This window comes from Ornithorhynchus anatinus, chromosome X1, assembly GCF_004115215.2.
Source record: "Ornithorhynchus anatinus isolate Pmale09 chromosome X1, mOrnAna1.pri.v4, whole genome shotgun sequence".
Classification (NCBI taxonomy): Eukaryota; Metazoa; Chordata; class Mammalia; order Monotremata; family Ornithorhynchidae; genus Ornithorhynchus; species Ornithorhynchus anatinus.
In genome coordinates this window covers 78,554,061-78,575,382 of record NC_041749.1, presented here as the reverse complement: position 1 = coordinate 78,575,382, position 21,322 = coordinate 78,554,061, and the positions used below count along the sequence as shown (strand labels likewise).

General features: G+C 45.5%; 1 protein-coding gene across 1 annotated transcript in view; it reads right to left on the bottom strand.

Annotated features, from left to right (window-relative positions):
• The window catches only part of NUP210 (nucleoporin 210), a 153,022-nt gene that overhangs the window by 60,986 nt on the left and 70,714 nt on the right, over positions 1 to 21,322 (bottom strand). The window contains exons 16-20 of the mRNA XM_029050995.1: positions 20,219 to 20,392; positions 8,689 to 8,881; positions 8,175 to 8,281; positions 4,545 to 4,649; positions 4,273 to 4,374 (exon numbers count right to left, since the gene is read on the bottom strand). Of these exons, the coding sequence (XP_028906828.1) occupies positions 4,273 to 4,374; positions 4,545 to 4,649; positions 8,175 to 8,281; positions 8,689 to 8,881; positions 20,219 to 20,392 (681 nt within the window). The remainder of the gene's footprint in view (positions 1 to 4,272; positions 4,375 to 4,544; positions 4,650 to 8,174; positions 8,282 to 8,688; positions 8,882 to 20,218; positions 20,393 to 21,322) is intronic.

Below are 21,322 nucleotides of genomic sequence, written 5' to 3'. Positions count from 1 at the left end.
ATGCAGAGGTGGTTGGGCAACCATTGGAGGTTGGTGAGGAGTGGGAAAACATGGACTGAATGTTTTTGTAGAAAAATGATCCGAGCAGCAGAGTGAAGTATGGACTGGAGTGGGGAGAGACAGGAGGCAGAGACGTCAGCAAGAAGGCTGATGCAGGAGTCAAGGTGGGATAGGATACTTGGATTAACGTGGTAGCAATTTGGATGGAGAGGAAAGAGTGGATTTTAACGATGTTGTGAAGGTTGAACCAACAGGATTTGGTGACTGATTGAATACGTGAATGAATGAAAGAGGTGAGTCAAGGATAATATCAAGGTTATGGACTTTGAGACAGGGAGGATGGTAGTGCTGTTTACAGTGATAGGAAAGTTGGGGAGAGGACAGGGTTTGGATGGGAAGATAAGGAGTTCTGTTTTGGACATGTTAAGTTAGAGGTGTCAGCGGGACATCTAAGTAGAGATGTCCCGAAGGCAAGAGGAAATGAGAGACTGCAGAGAAGGAGAGAGATCAATGCTCAAGATGTAGATTTGGGAATCACCTGGCTAGAGATGGTAGCTGAAGCCACAGGAGTGAATGAATTCTCCAAAGGAGGGGTGCAGATGGAGATTAGAAGGGGACCCAGAATTGAGCCTTGAGGGACTCCCACAGTTAGGGGTGAGAAGCAGAGGAGGAACTCGCAGAAGATATTGAGAATGTGCAGTCAGAGAGATATGAGGAGAATCAGGAGAGGACAGTGTCAGTGACACCGAGATTGGATAAAGTTTCTAACAATGCCTGGCACATTGTAAGCACATAACAAATGCCATTAAAAAAAAAAAGACAGAAAAGCCATTGGAAAGTGAATGGCTGAAGTTAAGCAATGATGATTTCTCTTTCCACAGCAACATTATAATCATTTAAGTGCATTACACCAGGCTGGTCTAGCAGATACTGTCCTTGCCCTCAAAGAACTCTCACTTTAAAATAAAGACAACACAATGCAAATGCCCCAAGGTCAAAAACTATCGAGGAAACCCATATGCTTGAAAGCTACAGGAACCCTATTTTTATCTTTAGGGAAAGACAGCACAAAGTCCATTTCCAGCTGTCAGAATTATTCAGGACTTGTGTTTTTGCTTTATATGGGAGGAGAGTAACATCAGGAAACTCATTCACCTTGTAGGATGTGGGGTTTCTGTGGCAATAAATTTGAAAAAATAGACAAACAAATGATTCAAGATGTCTCTTTATAGTCCCAGCCTTTGATTCTCTCTTTTCAAGAGATGAGCATTTGTTCTAAGAATCAGAATACATGCTTTCCTGTTATAATTTATGAGTGACAGATATATGAAAAACTACCAGCAAACAGGATACAGGTCATTGTTCTCCCCCTTAAGAATAAGAAATTTGTGACCATCTCCATTTTTGGAAACAACTGTGGATAGTGAGAAGCTATTCACTTCAATTTAATATTTCCATAGGCAACAATAATGGAGGATACAGACCGACAAATCCTGAGACTTTCTTCATTACACCAAATACACAAACACAAATGATTACAAATTACAGCATAGCAAGTTATCCTCTACTAACCTCACTCCCTAAACAATCAGGCTGTTATATTCATTCATTCATTCAACTGTATTTATTGAGTGCTTACTGTGTGCAGAGCACTGTACTAAACACTTGGAAAGTACAATTCAGCAAAAAATAGAAACAATCCCTGCCTACAACAGGCTCACAGTCTAGAAGGGGGAAGACAGACATCAAAACAAGTAAACAGGCATTAGTAGCATCATTATACATAAATAGAAATATAGATATATGCACATCATTAATAAAAATAAATGGAATTATAATTATAAATATGTACATGTATACACAAGTGCTATGGGGTGGGAAGGGGGAGCAGAGGAAAAGGGGGGCTTAGTCTGGGAAGGCCTCCTGGAGGAGGTGAGCCTTCAGTAGGGCTTTGCAGGGGGAAAGTGTGATGGTTTGGCGGATTTGAGGAGGGAGAGCATTTCAGGCCAGAGGTAGAACGAGGGCCAGGGGCCAAAGGCAGGACAGGTGAGAACAAGGGGCAGTGAGAAGGTTAGTGCCAGAGGAGTGGAGTGTGCGGGATGGGATATAGAAGGAGAGAAGGAGGTTAGGTAAGAAGAGGCAAGGTGATGGAGAGCTTTGAAGCCAATATTGGGGAGTTTTTGCTTTATACGGAGGTTGATAGGCAACCACTGGAGATTTTTGAGAAGGGGGGTTGACATGCCCAGAACGTTTCTGTCGAAAAATAGCAGAGGGAAGTATAGACTGAAGCGGGGAGAGACAGGAGGTTGGAAGATTAGAAAGGATGCTGGTGTAGTAATCCAGTCGAGATATGATGAGTGATTATACTAACAAGGTAGTGGTTTGGATGGAGAGGAAAGGGCGGATCTTGGCGATGTTGTGAAGTGAGACCGGCAGGTTTTGGTGACAGATTGGATATGTGGGGTGAATGAGAGATCGGAGCCAAGGATAATAATAATAATAATGTTGGTACTGTTCTAAGCACTGGGGTAGATACAGGGTAATTGGGTTGTTCCACGTGAGGCTCACAGTCTTAATACCCATTTTACAGATGAGGTAACTGAGGCATCAAGAAGTTAAGTGACTTGGCCAAAGTCACACAGCTGACAGGTGGTGGAGCCGGGATTAGAACCCATGACCTCTGACTCCTGTCGTGCTCTTTCCACTGAACCACGCTGCCTGACACCAAGGTTGCGGGCTTGTGAGACAGGAAGGATGGTAGTGCCATCCACAGTGACGGGAAAGTCAGGGAGAGGACAGGGTTTGAGAGGGAAGATAAGGAGCTCAGTCTTGGACATGTTGAGTTATAGGTGGCGGGAGGACATCCAGGTGGAGATGTCCTGAAGGCAGGAGGAGATGTGAGCCTGGAGGGAGGGAGAGAGAACAGGGGAGGAGATGTAGATTTGGGTACCATCTGTGTAGAGATGATAGTTGAAGCCTTGGGAGTGAATGAGTTCACCAAGGGAGTATAGATGGAGAACAGAAGGGGACCAAGAACTGCCCCCTGAGGAACTCCTACAGTTAGGGGATGGGAGGGGGAAGAGGAGTCCACGAAGGAGACTGAGAATGAATGGCCAGAGAGATAAGAGGAGAACCAGGAGAGGATGGAGTCAGTGAAGCCAAGATTGGATAACGGGCATTTATCCAGAGCTTTCTGTGTGCAGAGCACTGTACTAAGTGCTTGGAAGAGTACAACAGAGTTGGTAGATTCCTTCCCACAACTAGCTTAAAGTCTAGAGGGGGAGATAGACATTAAAATAAATGAATAAATTACAGATATGTACATAAGTGCTGTAGGAGTGAGGTGAATGAAGGGTACAAATGCAAGGGTGATGCAGAAGGGAGAGGGAGTAGGTGAAATGAGGGCTATTTTGCAGAAGGCCTCTTCGACGAAATGGGATTCTAATAAGGCTTTGAAGGTGAGAAGAGTGATCATCTGACAGAAATGAAGGGGGCGGGAGTTCCAGGTCAGAGGTAGGACGTGTGCGAGGGGTTGGTGGTGAGATATATGAGATCAAGGTACAGTAAGTAGGTTAGCATTAGAGGAGCAAAGTGAGTGTGCTGGGTTATAGTAGGAAATCAGTGAGGTAAGATAGAGGAGGGCAAGATGATTGATTCAAAACCATTGGTAAAGCATTTCTGCTTGATGTGGAGGTGGATGGGCAACCACTGGAGGTTCTTGAGGAGTGGGTAAATATGGACTGAATGGTTCTGTAGAAAAGAGAATGAAGTAAGGACTGAAGTAGGGCGAGACAGGAGGCAGGGAGGTCATCAAGGAGGCTGATGCAATAATCAAGGAGGGATAAGAAAAGCGGTTGGATGGAGATTAACGGAAAAGAAATGGCAGATATTAGCGACGTTGGGAAGGTTGAACACACAGGGTTTGGTGACAGATAGAATATGTGGGTTGAGTGAGAGAGAAGAGTCAAGGATCAAGCCAAGGTTATGGGCTTGTGAGACAGGTAGGATGGTGGTGCTGTCTATGGTGATGGGAAAATCAGGGAGAGGACAGGGTTTGGGTGGAAAGATGAGGAGTTCTCTTTTAGACATGCTAAGTTTGAGGTGTCAGCAGGACAACCAAGTAGACATGTCCTGAAGGCTGGAGGAAATATGAGACTGCAGAGGAGGCGAGCGCTCAGGACTGGAGATGTAGATTTGGGAATAGAGATGGTAGTTGAAGCTTGGTAAACAGAAGAAATTAAAATGTAAACAGTAATACATTATTCTACGTACCAGAGCGATGCCTCGAGCTTCTTGGTAAGCCACTTTGACAACATTTGTAACACTAGTGTTGATGAAAAAGTACCCGGAGCCTTCTTTAATGAGAAGTTCTGCCTGTAAAAAGAAAAATTATGCAATAATAAAAAGAGGTAGATGCAACTTATCAAGTAAGTTCTCTGTGGATGCTCAAGGCTATCCTGATGAGGAAAAAAAAATCTATCCTGTTTTTTGTTTATTTTTTACCCAATATGAACTCAAATGACTAGAAAAGAAAATTTCTTTACCTGCACATCAGGGTGATTGTAGATTGTTATGTCATCTGGACTCACTTTTACATCTTCCACAAGTATCAGCTCAATGGTTGTGGAGATGGGTATAAGAGATTCATACTGAAAGGAATGAATCAAACAGTTGGTTAGGATGAACTCGAAAGTCAACAAGGAGAACAATGCAATGAAGGAAATTGCCCCAAAATGCAAATGGACTTTGAAAATAGTAATTAGAGACCTGAATGGTATCCAGCACACAAAGTGTATGTAGCACTATCAGTTTCATTCACCTTTGTTACTGTTGGATCCCAACCTGGGGGTCTCCTCAGTGAATCTTAATGGCTTGCTCCTCATAATGAACACCGCACAGATGTTTCCCCCTACCTTTCTCTCCCCTCAACCCCCTGCAGCCTTTATGTTCAAGTTGCTAAATCCTGAATAACCTGAATCATAATTTCTCTAAACAAGGCCCTCCCTTTCCAAGGGTCTGAAGAGCAGCACATACCAAAGGGAAGCAGTGAATAACAGTAACATTAATATGAATAGGACTGAGCTGCTAGACTATCCAGGATCTGTTTTAGCATGATGGTAAAATGTCTGCTGCCCAAATCTTCTTGAGCTGTATATTCTCTCAGATTCACAAGGGCTAAAGTCCACCCTTTCCTCTCTATCAAAACTGCTACAATGTTAATCTAAGCACTCATCCTATCCCACCTGGACTACTGCTGACCTCCCAGCTTCCTGCCTCTCCCAACTCCAATCTATACTTCACTCTGCTGCTGGGATCATTTTTCTACAAAAATGTTTAGGAGATGTCACTCCACTCCTCAAAAAATTCCAGTGGTTGCCCATCCACCTCTACATTAAACAAAAACTCCTCGCCATTGGCTTTGAAAGCACTCCATCACCCTGCCCCCTCCTACCTCACCTCACTACTTTCCTACTGCAACCCAACCCGTACACTTCACTCCTCTAATGCTAACCTTCTCACAGTGCCTTGATCTCACCTGTCTCGCTGCTGAACCCCAGCTCACGTCGGGCCTCTGGCCTGGAACGCCCTCCCTCCTCAAATGCAACAGACAATTATTCTCCCCCCCTTCAAAGCCTTATTGAAGACACATTTCCTCCAGGAGGCCTTCCCTGCTAAACCCCCGCCTTTTCTCTTCTCCCACTCCCTTACGTATCACACTGACTTGCTCCCTTTGTTCTTCCCCAATCCCAGCCCCATAGCACTTTTGTACATATCTTCGATTTGTTTACATTAATGTCTGTCTCCCTCTCTTTAGACCGTAAGCTCTTTGTGGGCAGGGAATGTATCTGTTTATTGTTGTATTCTACTCTCCCAAGCACTTAGTATGGTGCTTTGCATACAGTAAGCGCTCAATAAATACAATTGAATGAATAATGAGAAGTAATTTCTATAGGCTAAAGTCAATCAGGAAAATAAGAACTAGCTCATATGACCTGAGTTAAAAAACAACTAAGCAGTGGGCCTAAGAGGGGTGGGGGTCAGACAATTTGTAACCAAAGATAAATGTAATAATCTCTACTTCTCTTTATATTCCCTTGGTGACTTATCATGGGACTCTGTGTTATTACATGATGACATTTGTGTTCTTTGAGCATAGTGAGTTGGGAAGCAGAGAGGCAACATAGTCTGGGGGGGAAGAACACAGGCCCAAGAGTCAGGAGATCTGGGTTCTAGTCTTGGGTCTCTCTCTTGTCTACTTTGTGATCTTGGGGCAAGTTACTTAACTTCTCTGGGGCACAGTTTCCTCATCTGTAAAATGGGGGTTAAATAAATACCTGCTTTCCTTCCCTTTTAAACTGTGAGCTCCAAATGGGACATGGACTGTGTCTTATCTGCCTATATGTTATCTACCCCAGTTAGGACAGTACTTGGCATATTGTAAGCACTTACCAAATCCCACAATTATTACTATTATTACTGAGGAGGAGGGGGGAATGGCTGAAAAAGGGGAGGTATTGGGTATTGGGAAATGTGTGTAAATCCAATGTCAATTCAATGTCCTGCTTCTGGCCTGGAACATCCTTCCTCCTCATATCCAATAGACAATTATTCTCCCCACCTTCAAAGCCTTACTGAAGGCACATCTCCTCCAAGAGGCCTTCCCTAAACTCTCATTTCCTCTTTTCCCACTCCCTTCTGCATTGCCCTGATTTGCTCCTGTTATTCACCCTTCCCTCAACCTCACAGCATTTATGTACATATCCACTATGTATTTATTTATATGAAGGTCTGTCTTCTCCCCCTCTAGACTGTAGGCACTTTGTGAGCCACGAACATGTCTACCAACTCTGTTGTATTCTCTCAAGCGCTTAGTACAGTGCTCTGCACATAGTAAACACTCAATAAGTACATTTGATTGATTCATTCTGTGGGCCAGTGTTTGAAACTCAGTGATTACTGAAAATTACATTCTAAATGGACTCTAAAATGGACCTTGGCCTAACCCTCATACACCTTCTGCAAAGAACTAACTGATTGAACTAATATATGGGAAACCTGAGTCAGCCTACCGAGTTTTAGTGGCAGAGTGCAGTATCCAGAGGCATGACAAACTTTCACTAAGGGAATGACAAGCTGCATCCTGTTGACCCCGGTAAGTACCAAACTTGTTGGTGGAGAAGGAAGAATGTGTCTACTAACTCTGCCATACTGTACTCTCCCAAGTGCTTTGTACAGTGCTCTGCACACAGTAAGTGTTCAATAAATATGACTGATTGAAATGAAAGGACCAGGGATTTAGTATATGAGGAGCCTTAAGCCCTAGGAAATGGTAGCGGTTGAACAAGCCCAGTGTCTCCCATAATGGCAACAAGATGTTTGGGGAAACCAAGGAAAGGTGGTTTCCTTGATACCCACTCTAGTAGGGATGTACCATCTAACACCCTTAACCTTGTCCTCTACTGATAAATTTCTAAATTTAAACTTAATTCTCAGGACTTTTCCTGAGGAACTGCCAGGGCATGGGGAAAATTTCCAAGAAGCAACTTTCAATTCAGGAACAAACTACGGGGAGATTATACCTTCCCCCCTGCCCTGGGTTCACCATGACCCTGTACCATGATGGCGGTGTGCAGGTCACGGCTCTCCAGACAACAATCTGGCCTGACCCTGCTTTTCCCCATGACCTCTAACCAATATAATTAGGGAGGCTTATGGGGCTAAAAGTTACTGATCATTCCAAGAAAAGGAAAGCTGCAGCAACAAGTATGTTCCTTTATCTCTGCCAATGGCAGATGCTCTAGATCTTTGGGCTGGCAAAGGGATGAGCAGGACAAGGCTGTTTGGTTCTGCAAGTAATTCAACAGCATGCTGCCTTCTCCCATGGCAGCTGTGCCAAGCACATGGTGGCTTACTCTGGAAGAGAAAGTTGGCGGGGCTCCATCCCCAAAGGGAAAAACAAACAAAACAACAAACAAGAGGCAAGTGTAGCCAAACAAGAGGCTAGCCTCTATATTCTTTGAGGGCCCAGTGACAAACAACTGTCAATTATAGGAGAGGACCCAGAACTATGCCCCCAAGCAATGGGAGCATGGAAAAGGGCCCAAGTGAGGGACCCTAGGAACACAGAGAGGTTTTAGGTGGTTGCTTTTTTAAAAAAAAGATGTTTAAAGTACCGGTTGCTTCACTCTGGCTGCATTAAGGTGAGATTGCTGATATCCAGTAGCTGTTGCAGAGACTGCTGTAGTTCCAGATTCATGGTGAACCAAAACGGTCTGCTGGCCTGAAAGAAGGGAGAGGAAAAAGTAGTAAAAGTTTTGTATCTAACAAATGTCTAAATATTTTCAGAATTTTTAAAAATTTATCTTCCCTGGAGAAAAGAGCTCTTCAAATTCAACACACTGGTTAATAAGATGGAAACTAGGGTTGGCCTAGTGGAAAGAGCAAGGCTCTGGGACTCAGAGGACCTGGGTTCTAATCATGGCTCTGTCACTTTCCTTTGTGACCTTGGCTGAGTCACTTAACTCTTCTGTGCTTCAGCTTTCTCCTATGAAAATGGGGATTAAATATCTGTTCTCTCTTCTACTTTGACTATGAGCCCATGTGGGTCAGGGACTGCAAATGCTTAACAAATACCACAATTATCATTAGTATTATTAAAATACCAATTTTCTACTTGATGATCCTCACCGTGTAATTTCTTCTGGCCACTTCCGTCGTCTTTAAACTTCAATTCCATTGGCAGGCTGGGTTCAATGCTGGCTAAAGAGGCCTTGGTGGACTCCCATTTAATATTAAGGGAGCTGAAATTGTCAAACTTACGGCCTTGCTGATCATAAGCAGCCAGGTCCAAGATGGGGTTGCGATAATTTGAAACAGGTACCTGCATGGAGAACAATGAACATTCAGGTGATTCCTGCAACAGGAGGGTGCTCCCTAATCTGGAGCCATAGATTGTAAATATATTTTTAGGTGAAAAACCACTTTACAAAAGTGTAAGATAAATATCTGCAAGTTGTGGTGTGTCCAGTCTTTTCAAAACAGTGGAAGGTGAAAGTATCAGCTCCTTAGGGACAATTGGTGCCAGAGCTTTTTGAGCTCTATTCCCAACCTCGCTCACCTTAGATTTCAGACAGGAACTTAGCAATTCTTTTCAGGGCTGGAAAGACCAAAAATGGTGTCATTCTGCTACTTAGCTCTTTGAAGCCTATGCCCTCCAAGACCCCATCAAAATTCCTGCCAATCCTTTGCAACTACACTCACCAGGAAAATTGGCACCTGCTGGTAAAGCTGATCATTTGTACCTGGGGAGCTGAACTGAGATTTATTCCATCTCATAGCCAGAACATGCACCCCTATCCTCAAAACAGCTACCTCACATTGCCTGCAGCTGATTATCGGAGGATCAGGTGAGAAAGTGTGGGTGGTTCCACACAAACCATCACTACTATTATAGAAACAATTCAAGTGCATGATTTACTGACAGTGGGATAATCCATCCCCTTATTCCAAAATAAAAGTCCTATGCGAGTATGCTCGGGATATTTACCGTTCAATTAGTGATGAGGCACTTGGTGACACCATGAATAACTGAGCAATCATATCAATCACTCATATTTATTGAGGGCTTATTGTGTGCAGATGACTGTACTAAGCACTTGGGAGAGTACGATATAATGGAGTTGGCAGACATGCTCCCTGCCCACAATGAGCTAACAGTCTAGAGGGGAAAAGAGACAATATATATACATTAGGGCTATGTACCTAAGTGCTGCGGGGCAGAGGGGGCTGGGAGTGGGGGGTGAATACAGGGTGCAAGTCCAAGTGCAAAGGTGATGTAGAAGGGAGTGGGAGAAGAGAAAATGAGGGCTTAGTCAGGGAAGGCCTTTTGGAAGAAATGTATTTTTAATAAAGCTTTGAAGGAGGGGAGAGTGATTGTCGGATATGAAAAGGGAAGGCATGCCAGGCCAGAAGCAGGACAAGGGGAAGGGGTCAGCAGTGAGACAGAGGTACAGCAAATAGGCTGGCCTTAGAGGAGCAAAGTGTGTGTGCTGTATTGCAGTAGGAAATCAGGGAGGTAAGATAGAAGGGGGCAAGGTGATTGAGTGCTTTAAAGCCAGTGGTAAAGAGTTTCTGTTTGATGTGGAGATGGGTGGACAACCCCTGGAAGTTCTTGAGGAGTGGGGGAAACATGGACAGAAAAGATTTGTAGAAAAATGATTTGGGCAGCAGAGTTACATATGGACTGAAGTGGGGAGAGACAGGAGGCAGGGAGGGCAGCAAGGAGGCTGATGAGTCATCAAGATGTGCTAGGATAAGTGCTTGGATTAACGTGGTCGCAGCTTGGATGGAGGGGAATGGGTGAATTTTAGCAATGTTGTGAAAGTTGAACTGTCGGGATTTGGTGACGGATTGAATATGTGGGTTGAATGAAAAAGATGAGTCGAGGATAATGCCACGGTTACGGACTTGTGAGAAAAGAGCATAGTGGTGTTGTCTACAGTGATGGGAAAATCAGCAGGAGGACAGGGTTTGGATGGGAAGATGAGGAGCTCTGTTTTGGACATGTTAAGTTTGAGGAGTTCATTCAGTCACATTCACTGAGCATTTACTGTGTGCAGAGCACTGTACTAAGCACTTGGGAGAGTACAATATTCATTCATTCATTCATATTTATTGAATGCCTACTGTGCGCATAGCACTGAACTAAGTGCTTGGAAAATACAATTCAGCCATAAAGAGAGACAATCCCTGGCCACAAAGAGCTCACAGTCTAGAGGTGGGTAGACAGACATCAAGATTCAGCAGGATATCCAACTAAAGATATCCTGAAGGCAGGAGGAAACAAGAGACTGCAGAGAAAAAGAGAAAATAGGGCTGGAGATGTAGATTTTGGAATCATCCACATAGAGGTGGTAATTGAAGCCATGGGAGCAAATGAATTCTCCAAGGGAGTGGGTTGGAGAATAGAAGGGGACACAGAACTGAACCTTCAGGGACTCCAAAAATTAGGGAGTGAGAGGCAGACGCCGGCCCTGTGAAAGAGACTGAGAAGGAGCAGCCAGAGAGATAGGAGGGGAACTAGGAGGAAGGTGTCAGTGAAACCAAAGTTGGATAATGGTTTCAGGAGAAGGGGGTGGTTCACGGTGACAAAGGCAGCTGAAAGGTCGAGGAGGATGATGATGGAGTAGAGGTTATTGGATTTGGCAAGGAGGAGAACATTGGTGACTTTTGAGAGGGCAGTTTCAGTGGAGTGAAAAGGGGTAGGCCTTACTGGAGGGGGTCAAATAGAGAACTGGAGGAGAGAAAGTGGAAGCAGCTGATGTAGGCAACTCACTCAAGAAGTTTGGAGAGAAATGGCAGAAGGGAGATGGAGTGATACCTGGAAGGAGCCGTGTGGTCAAGGGAGTGTTTCTTTTCTTTTTTTTAGAATAGTAGAGAGGTGAGCATGTTTGAAAGCAGTGGGGAAGAAGCCACGGGTGAGTGAACAGTTGAAGATGGCAGTAAGGGAGGGAGCATGTGTTTTAATAAGGTGCACAGGGAAGGGGTTGGAGGTGCAGGTAGAGGAGGCAGGAGATCTCCTCTTGCGATACTGCTGGGAAAGATGGGAGAGTTGAAGAAGGGGCAGGAGAGGGAGGGACTGGAGAGAAGCAGAGGAGATATCACTATTGCATTGTATCTTACTGGATCATGTTGCTATATTACCGATTTCGCTTATTGTTTATTGTTGTCAGTGCTGCCACCCACCTCTCTGGCCTCACCATATCCCTCCACCCCACCCCCCCGCCCCTTCCTATCCTCCCATTCCCCTTCCCCTCTTTCGCCCAGCTCTTTCCCGCTCTCTCCTCTGCCTCCCCCCCGCCCTAGAACCCCACTTTACCAGCGCCACCCCTCTTCCCCCTCCCCCTACTCTCCCCGACACCAAACCCTCTCCTGCCCCCCTCCCCCCTTCCCTCTTTCCCACCCACGCCCCATCCCAGTCCTCCTGTCCCACCGCCACCCCTCCTCCCCCTCTCCCCGTCCAGGGCCCCGCCACCTCCTTCCCATCCAAACTCTCCCCTCCCCCCGCTCTCCCCCCCTTGCACCCACAGCTACTTTCAAGTGTGGCCTCTGGAACCCCTGCTCCATTACAGGTAAACTACCTTTCATCCATGACCTTTCCTGCTCTCTCCTCCTCCTCGGCCTTTCGGAAACGTGGCTCACTCCCGAAGACACGGTCTCCGCCGCTGCTCTCTCCAGTGGTGGCCTCTCCTCCCACTCCCCCAGACTCACTGGAAAGGGAGGAGGCGTCGGCTTCCTCCTCTCACCCCGTTGCCGCTTCCGCACTATCCCTCCTCCCCCTCTCTCTCCTTCCCCTCCTTCGAAGCCCATACCATTCGCCTCTACCATCCCCTCCAGATACTTGTAGCTGTCATCTACCGCCCTCCTGGTCCCACCTCCAACTTCTTCAACCACCTAGTCCCCTTCACCTTCCTTCTCTCTGCCCACTCTGATCCTCGGAGACTTCAACATCCACATGGATGTACCCGATGACTCCTCTGCCACCCGCCTGCTATCCCTCAACTCTGCCGACCTCCTGCTCCACCATACCGCGCCCACTCACCGACTCGGTCACACCCTCGATGTCGTCATCTCCTACCGCTGCACTATCTCCTCCCTCACCAACTCTGAAATCCCTCTCTCTGACCATAACCTCACCTGCCTCATCTCTCACACTCCCTCCCTCTGCAAATCTTTGCTACTCCCCAACAGAGACCTCCGCTCTCTTGATCCCATCCGTCTTTCCAAAAGCATCTCTCCCCACCTTGCCGCCCTGTCCTCACTTCCCACTCTTGATGATCAGGTCTCCGCTCTCAACTCCACCCTCTCTACTCATCTCAACTCTCTCGCCCCCCTTTCCCTCCGCCGCTCTCGCTCCACTAACCCACAGCCCTGGATCACCTCCTCTGTCCGCCTCCTACGCTCCTATGCTCGAGCTGCCGAGCGCTGCTAGTGAAAGTCCAAGCACCAAGCCGACCTCACACACTTCAAATTTATCCTTTCCTGCCTTAACTCTGCCCTCTCCTCCGCCAGGCAAAACTTCTTCTCCTCCCTCATCGACACCCATGTCCGTCACCCCCGCCGATTTTTCCGGACCTTTAACTCTCTCCATAGGCCGTCTGTTCCTCCCCCTCCTCCATCTCTCACCCCCAATGATCTGGCCACCTACTTCATAACAAAAATCAACACAATCAGGTCTGAGCTCCCCAAAGTCACCCCTCCCCCTCTCCCCTCATCAACCCTCTCCCCTACTTTCCCATCCTTCCCTGCAGTATCCTCAGAGGAGATCTCCTCCCTCCTCGCAAGTGCCACCCTCTCCACCTGCGCCTCGGACCCCATTCCTGCTCATCTTATAAAAACCATCGCCCCTGCCCTCCTCCTTTCCTTAACTTCTATCTTTAACCACTCAATCTCCAATGGCTCCTTCCCCTCTGCCTTCAAACATGCCCACGTCTCCCCCATCCTAAAAAAACCCTCTCTCGACCCCAATTGCCCTTCCAGTTATCGCCCTATCTCCCTACTACCCTTCCTTTCCAAAATCCTAGAATGAGTTGTCTACACTCGCTGCTTAGAATTCCTTAACTCCCATTTTCTTCTGGACCCCCTCCAATCTGGCTTCCATCCCCTCCACTCTACCGAGAATGCTCTCTCTAAGGTCACCCATGACCTCCTTCTTGCCAAATCCAATGGCTCCTACTCCATTTTAATCCTCCTTGACCTCTCAGCTGCCTTTGACACTGTCGACCATCCCCTCCTCCTCCACACCTTATCTCACCTTGGCTTCACAGACTCCGTCCTCTCCTGGTTCTCCTCTTATCTCTCTGGCCGGTCATTCTCAGTCTCCTTCGCAGGCGCCTCCTCCCCCTCCCATCCTTTAACTGTTGGAGTTCCTCAGGGGTCAGTTCTTGGCCCTCTTCTGTTCTCCATTTACACTCACTCCCTTGGTGAACTCATTCGCTCTCATGGCTTTGACTACCATCTCTACGCAGATGGCACGCAGATCTACATCTCTGTCCCTGTCTTCTCCCCCTCCCTTCAGGCTCGCATCTCCTCCTGCCTCCAGGACGTTTCCACCTGGATGTTTGCCCGCCACCTAAAACTCAACATGAGCAAGACTGAGCTCCTCATCTTCCCTCCCAAGCCTGGTCCTCTCCCAGATTTCCCTATCACCGTGGATGGTATGACCATCCTTCCCGTCTCTCAGGCCCGCAATCTCGGTGTCATCTTTGACTCGTCTCTCTCGTTCACCCCACACATCTGATTCATTACCAAGACCTGCTGGTCTCACCTTTACAATATCGCCAAGATCCGCCCTTTCCTCTCCACCTAAACGGCTACCTTACTGCTACAGGCTCTCGTTATATACCAGCTAGACTACTGTGTCAGCCTTCTCTCTGACCTCCCTTCCTCCTCTCTCGCCCCGCTCCAGTCTATTCTTCACTCCGCTGCCCGGCTCATCTTCCTGCAAAAACGTTCTGGGCATGTCACTCCCCTTCTCAAACACCTCCAATGGTTGCCTATCAACCTCCGCTCGAAACAAAAACTCCTCACTCTAGGCTTCCAGGCTCTCCATCACCTTGCGCCTTCCTACCTCTCCTCCCTTCTCTCTTTCTACTGCCCACCCCGCACCCTCTGCTCCTCTGCCGCCCACCTCCTCACCGTCCCTCGGTCTTGCCTAACCCTCCGTCGACCCCTGGGCCACGTCTTCCCACGGTCCTGGAATGCCCTACCTCCTCACCTCCGTCAATCTAATTCTCTTCCCCTCTTCAAATCCCCACTTAAAGCTCACCTCCTCCAAGAGGCCTTCCCAGACTGAGCTCCCCCTTTTTCCCTCTGCTCCCTCTACCCACCCCTTCACCTCTCCACAGCTAAACCCTCTTCTCCCCCTTTTCCCTCTCCTCCTCCCCCTGTCCCGTCCCACTCCCTCAGCACTGTACTCGTCCGCTCAACTGTATATATCTTCATCTTCATCACCCTATTTATTTTGTTTATTTTGTTTAATGAGATGTACATCACCCTGATTCTATTTATTTGCCATTGTTTTTACGAGATGTTCTTCCCCTTGACTCTTTTTATTGCCATTGTTCTTATCTGCCTGTCTCCCCCGATTAGACTGTAAGTCTCTATCTGTTGCCGATTTGTACATTCCAAGCACTTAGTACAGTGGTCTGCACATAGTGAGTGCTCAATAAATACTATTGAATGAAGCAGCGTGGCTCAGTGGAAAGAGCACGGGCTTTGGAGTCAGAGGTCATGGGTTCGAATCCCGGCTCTGCCACTTGTCAGCTGTGTGACTGTGGACAAGTCACTTAACTTCTCTGTGCCTCAGTTACCTCATCTGTAAAATGGGGATTAAGACTGTGAGCCCCAAGTGGGACAACATGATTCCCCGTGCCTATTCCAGCGCTTAGAACAGTGCTCTGCTCATAGTAAGCGCCTAACAAATACCCACATTATTAATATCAAGGAGCCATATTTAGGGATAATAGTAATGACAATAATAATAATAATAATGATGGTATTTGTTAAGCGCTTACTATGTGCCAAGCACTGTTCTAAGCTCTGGGGTAGATGCAAGGTAATCAAGTTGTCCCACATGGGGCTCACAGTCTTAATTCCCATTTTACAGATGAGGTAACTGAGGCACAGAGAAGTCAAGTGACTTGACCAGAGTCACATAGCTGATCGGTGGCGGGGCCGGGATTAGAACCCATGACCTCTGACCCCCAAGATCGAGCTATTTCCACTAAGCCACGCTGCTTCTCTGATACACTGATAATCCTAAAATGGGACAGCGCTAGAAACTTGCCCTCAACACAAACAGACTCATCGAACACATTCCTTTCAGGAGGGTGCCCGGGGTAGCTTTATCTTGCCTCCTGAAGAGGATTTTCCTGTCTGTGGCATCATCTTCAGCAGTAGTAGTTGTTGGTGTAACTGACATTGAGGTTGGGGGGGTAAAGTTTGGGGTGCTCAAATTGTTGTAAGGGGGAATCCTGGAAGGAGCAGGAGGATGGGGTAGGGCAGTTACTTATTGGCAGTAGCACAGCAATGAATAAATCATAAAAAAGATGGGATTAGGACATTTAGGGCAGTTATAGGAGCACACTAGCACAAAAGAGAAAGGTGAAAGGGTTGCAACAAGAATAGGTAATCCCATTATCACTGGTAAGACTATAGGGGTTAAAGAAACCACTCCGCCATCTCCTGACAATCAGATATAAGTTTTTCCCAAACATAGGCCATACTAGTTTACTTGATAGTGATCTCTTCTAAGAACTGTGGAGACTCCAAATAGGAAACACCCAAAATATGCAACACACCTCAGAAATGCCTCAGACTGCCCAGAGAGATATCAAAGGTGAGGAAGCCCACCTTTGGGGTGGAACAGGGGAGGGCAAGGGATGCTGGAGGGGATAAAAGAAGGATCGGGGCAATAACTTTTGCTCTGAGGAGTGGACTCTGTGGTCTACAGTCCAGTGTAAAAGCAAGCCAGTAAACTGCACTGTGGTAGATCTCTTGATGAGTTATCTTTTTCTTGGATTGGGAACTATACTGGGAGTATAGGTAGGTTCTTTTTCTTTTAGGGAGATGTGTCTCTGACAGGAACCCTGGTCTGCTGTTGACGCGAGGCTCTTGTCAGCAACAGTAGTATTTACTGAATGCCTACTGGGTGCAATATGCCGTACTAAGCACTTGGACGTACAAAACAAGCAGTGACACCTCTTCAAAAACAAAGGACACACACACACACAATTTACTTAGAAAATACTTCTTAGATGGCTTCTGAACTTCGAGATATAAAATTAAATTGACATTTCACAGGCAGAGGGATTATAGGGATATATCTCTTTCAAGGTCTCCTAATAAGATCATAAATTGCAAGAATGAAGCTGAAATGGGTCATGCTATCTGGATCCAGGACTGATTTATAACATGGAAACCCAGCTCCCCCAATCCATTATTTTTTGGTGATATCTATAAAATACTGTGCCATAAACCAACCTAGAATTGCACACAGAAGTGAAATTGTCTTTCCGATGGATGAGAAAAGGATATTGGAAGCATACAAGAGCAATGAGGCTATAGGTACATGATAGTAAAATGAAGTAGGTGGCTGATGCAGGAGCGAACAATTATTAATTACAATGGATGGATCTCATTCCTACCAAATTAATATATAGGCTAGCAACAAGTATATTAAAGCTAGCAGATTCGACATTTTAGGGCTCAAGGTTTGGATAAACACTGGAGCTAAAGAAACTAGGTTGACTGAATTTAACTTGACATATCTTGCACATCTATGAAACCATGAAGAAAGCAGTATCAAACCAATCCATCGCCAAGAACTCAAGGGAGAAAATAGAGCTAAATCCCAGCAAGACCCTGATGGGCTCAATCCTGAAAAAAAGCAGCAAAGGGAGATACTGAGATGGGTGTTGGGCAGGGAGATTTTGTCTTCTATCAAGACAGTAGTCCTGGTATTTCTTAGAGTGAGAAGCAGCGTGGCTTAGTGGAAAGAGCTTGGGCTTGGGAGTCAGAGGTTGTGCGTTCTAATCCTAATCCGCCACTTGTCAGCTGTGTGACTTTGGGCAAGTCACAACTTTTCTGTGCCTCAATTACCTCATCTGTAAAATGGGGATTAAGACTGTGAGTCCCACGTGGGACAATCTGATTACCTAGTATGTACCCCCAGCGCTTAGAACAGTGCTTGACACACAGTAAGCACTTAACAAATACCATCATTATTATTATTATTATTTCTTGACTAAATTGAACAACCTCCTTACTAATCTTCCTGCCTTCATTCTCCCCTCTTCAGTTTATCTTACACATAGCTGCACATATCATCTTTCTAAAACACTGATCAGAACACCTGACACTTGAAGACTGTAAACTCATCATAGGCAGGGAACGTATCTACCAACTCTGTTAAATTTTACTCTCCCAAGCGCTGAGTACAGTGCTCTGTACACAATAAGTGTTCAATAAATATTATCAATTGATAAAAAGCTCCAGGACCTTCCCATTTTCTCTAGCATAAAACAAAAAGTTTCAAGGGTCTCCATTTAGCCTGCTTCCTCTCTCCTATCTCCTCTCTTCTCCTGCTACATCCCAGCTCATACTCTTTGCTCCTCCCAAGCAACTCCTGATTCTACTGCCCTTCAGTCACAAGTCATACTGTTCTTCTTGCCTAGCATGTATTCTCTCATGCTCTCTCCAATATCAACACAGCCATTCTGCTAAAGAGGTATCTCCTTCATTAGGAAACCTCTACAGTACAGGCTTCTTGTAGGGAGAAAATGTGTCTACCAACTTTGGAGGAGTCATCTACCAAGGCTGGAAGCAGCATGTCCTAGTGTAAAGAGCATGGGCCTGGAAGTCAGAGGACCTGAGTTCTGATCCCGGCTCCACCACTTACCTGCTGTGTGACCTTGGGTAAGTCACTTCACTTCTCTGGGCCTCAGTTTCCTCATCTGAAAAGTGGGAATTCAATACCGGTTCTCCCTCCTACTTAGAATGTGAGTCCCATATGGGACCTTATTCTCTTTTATCTACCCCCCAGTGCTTATTACATAGGAAGCACTTAAACAGATAAACAGTGTAGCCTAGTGGATAGAGCACAGGCCTAAGAGTCAGAAGGACCTGGTTCTAATCCTGGCTCTGCCATTTGTCTGTTGTGTGATCTTGGGCAAGTCCTTTCATTTCTCTCTGCCTCACTTGCCTCATCTGTAAAATGGGGATTAAGATTGTGAGCCCCATGTGGAACATGGACTGCATCCAACCTGATTAATTTAGTACTTAGTAAGTGCTTAACAAATACAATTAAAAAAAAACCCCACAATTATTAATTATCTGTTGTATCAAACTCTCCCAATCACTTAGTATGGTGCTGTGCACACATTCAGTGCTCAATAAATACCATTGATTGATTCACCAATTAATACCCTCTCTACCATCTCCAACCCTGCGACCACCTTGCAATCACTTAACTTTTCTGTGCCTCATCTGCTTAACGAGAATTAAATCCTACTCTAAGAAACCTTCTTAGACTGTGAGACTCATGAGGGATTGAGACTGTGTCCAACCTGATTATGTTTTATATACCCCTATCTACCCCAGCACTTAGTACAATGCCTGGCACATAATAAGCACTTAAATACCACAATTAGTACAGTGGCTTGGTATGAAGTAAATGCTTAATAAGTATCATAAAAAAAATTGCCAGCCACATCAGATCTCATGTATCACCTTCTGGCACTTATGTGGATTTTTTTTTTCCTCTGACATCACTAGCAAAAACGTTTATTGAGCATCTGTTTGTGAAATACAGTTCCTACCCTTGAGAAATTTACAAATTTGTGCTTGATATTTTCATTTCTTTGCACACTCTATTATATACTAATCAATTTACTTATTCTGTTTGTCTTCCTTATGAAATGGTAAGCTCCTTGAGGGCAGGGGCCTCATCTTGCTGCTCTTTTGTATATTCACATCATTCTTAACATAATGCTTTGTACACAGCAAAGCACTCAAAAATAATGACGATGAAGGCAATTGGCATGGGAGGGGAAGCAGAGAAATCAGAGAGTACTGTTACCTTTGGCTTTGGCTCAGAAGCTGCAGACTGCCAATTTCTGGAATTGATCAATCGTCAGATAGAAAAAACTACAAATCCTCAATAATTTATTAGAATGCATCACTTCAACTTTACTGGTGACCCTATACTAGTGATTTCCAATCTTTTGCAACCCAGGACCATCTTCAAGCACTCCTACAACTGCCCAAAGCTCCGTATCACTCCTCTACCAAAATGACATCTACTTACCATCTCTATCCTTGAATTTTACCAGATCTTAAAGGATGGGAGGTAGAGAGTGCTCGGAGCGGGTCCAGGAAGAGAGGATCTGCCCCATTCTTCCTGCAGTTTGCCACGATACCATAAAACAGCTATCCCACGTTTTCTACAGTTCTGATCATTACAACACATTGGGAACTCCTTTACAAACCCCAACTGAAGAAAATCCACCCCAACCTCACAGTTTGCTGTGGTTCTCAGTAGAGGCAGTATGTCACAGGGAGCCTGGATCTAACGTTCATCTTGCTCATGTTCTTTGGGATCTACTCTGTATATAGAGATAATCATATCCTCTTTCGGCCTAATGAGGATTAGACTTACCACTTGTTTGTTCTGTTGCATTAGAGGGCAGGACAGGTCCAGTTGAGGGTTGGTATAGACAGGGGTCAGGGTAAGGCGTGAAGGTGGGGCGCAAATAAACTTCACCACGGCTGGCTCGATGGCTGGAAAGGGGTTAGTGACGCTGGGTTTGTTTCCTACTGTTAAGGCGATGACCTGTAAAGAATCCAGGAGACAGGATCATCAAGTGGAAAGAGCATGACCTTAGGAATTGGGAATTCTGAACCCGTTTCTGTTTGGCTATTAACTCAATAGGTGACCTTGGGCAACTCATCTAACATCTCTGGGCCGGTAAGATGGCCTATCTAGTTTACAGGAATGCTGAAGGATAAATGAGTTAATATATGCTAAGTGCTTTGAGCTCAAATTAAAATTGCTCCATAAATTCAAGATATTACATATTCATGCATTTCTAAGTTTTTAATGAGAATTTAAAACTGACTTGAAAGCCTGGATATAAAATAAAGTGCAAACACAAATTAAGCCAGGAAAGAGAAAACACTACTAAGTTTACAGAGGATCTATGTGGAAAACTTAAAGGAACTGGGATTACTTTAAGCATAACAAAGGGAAAACTAAGGGTTGTCCTATTTACAGTGACCTCCAAGTATAATAAGAAAAGTTAGTTTTGGGAGCATGATGACTAGCACTTCACAAACTCCACAGATAAAAAATGGTTTTAATTGTAGTAGACAATGTATAGATCAGGCATATACAGTGTAATTTCCTGACAGTGAGGGTTGTTACACAGAAAAATTGTCACCAAGGGATGGTTTTCAAATCTACTTTACTGGAGATGTAATAATACAAAATGATCAACCTGCGGTGGGTGAGGGACAGCCCCGCTTGGAGCTAGGGGATGGAACTAGATGATTTCAGAAGATTCTCTCACACTTTCCAAATTCTGGAAAGTACAGAAATACAAGAAACAATCTGACAGTGAAAGCAGATCTGCCTACAGAGAGATGATGCAATGATTGTGAGTGAGGCTGAAAAAAACCAGTGCAGTACAGGCATATCCTAGGATCCGTATGAAATCTGTTCCTCCTGAAGGTGGGTGTATTGTGAGTCATCTTATTATAGGAT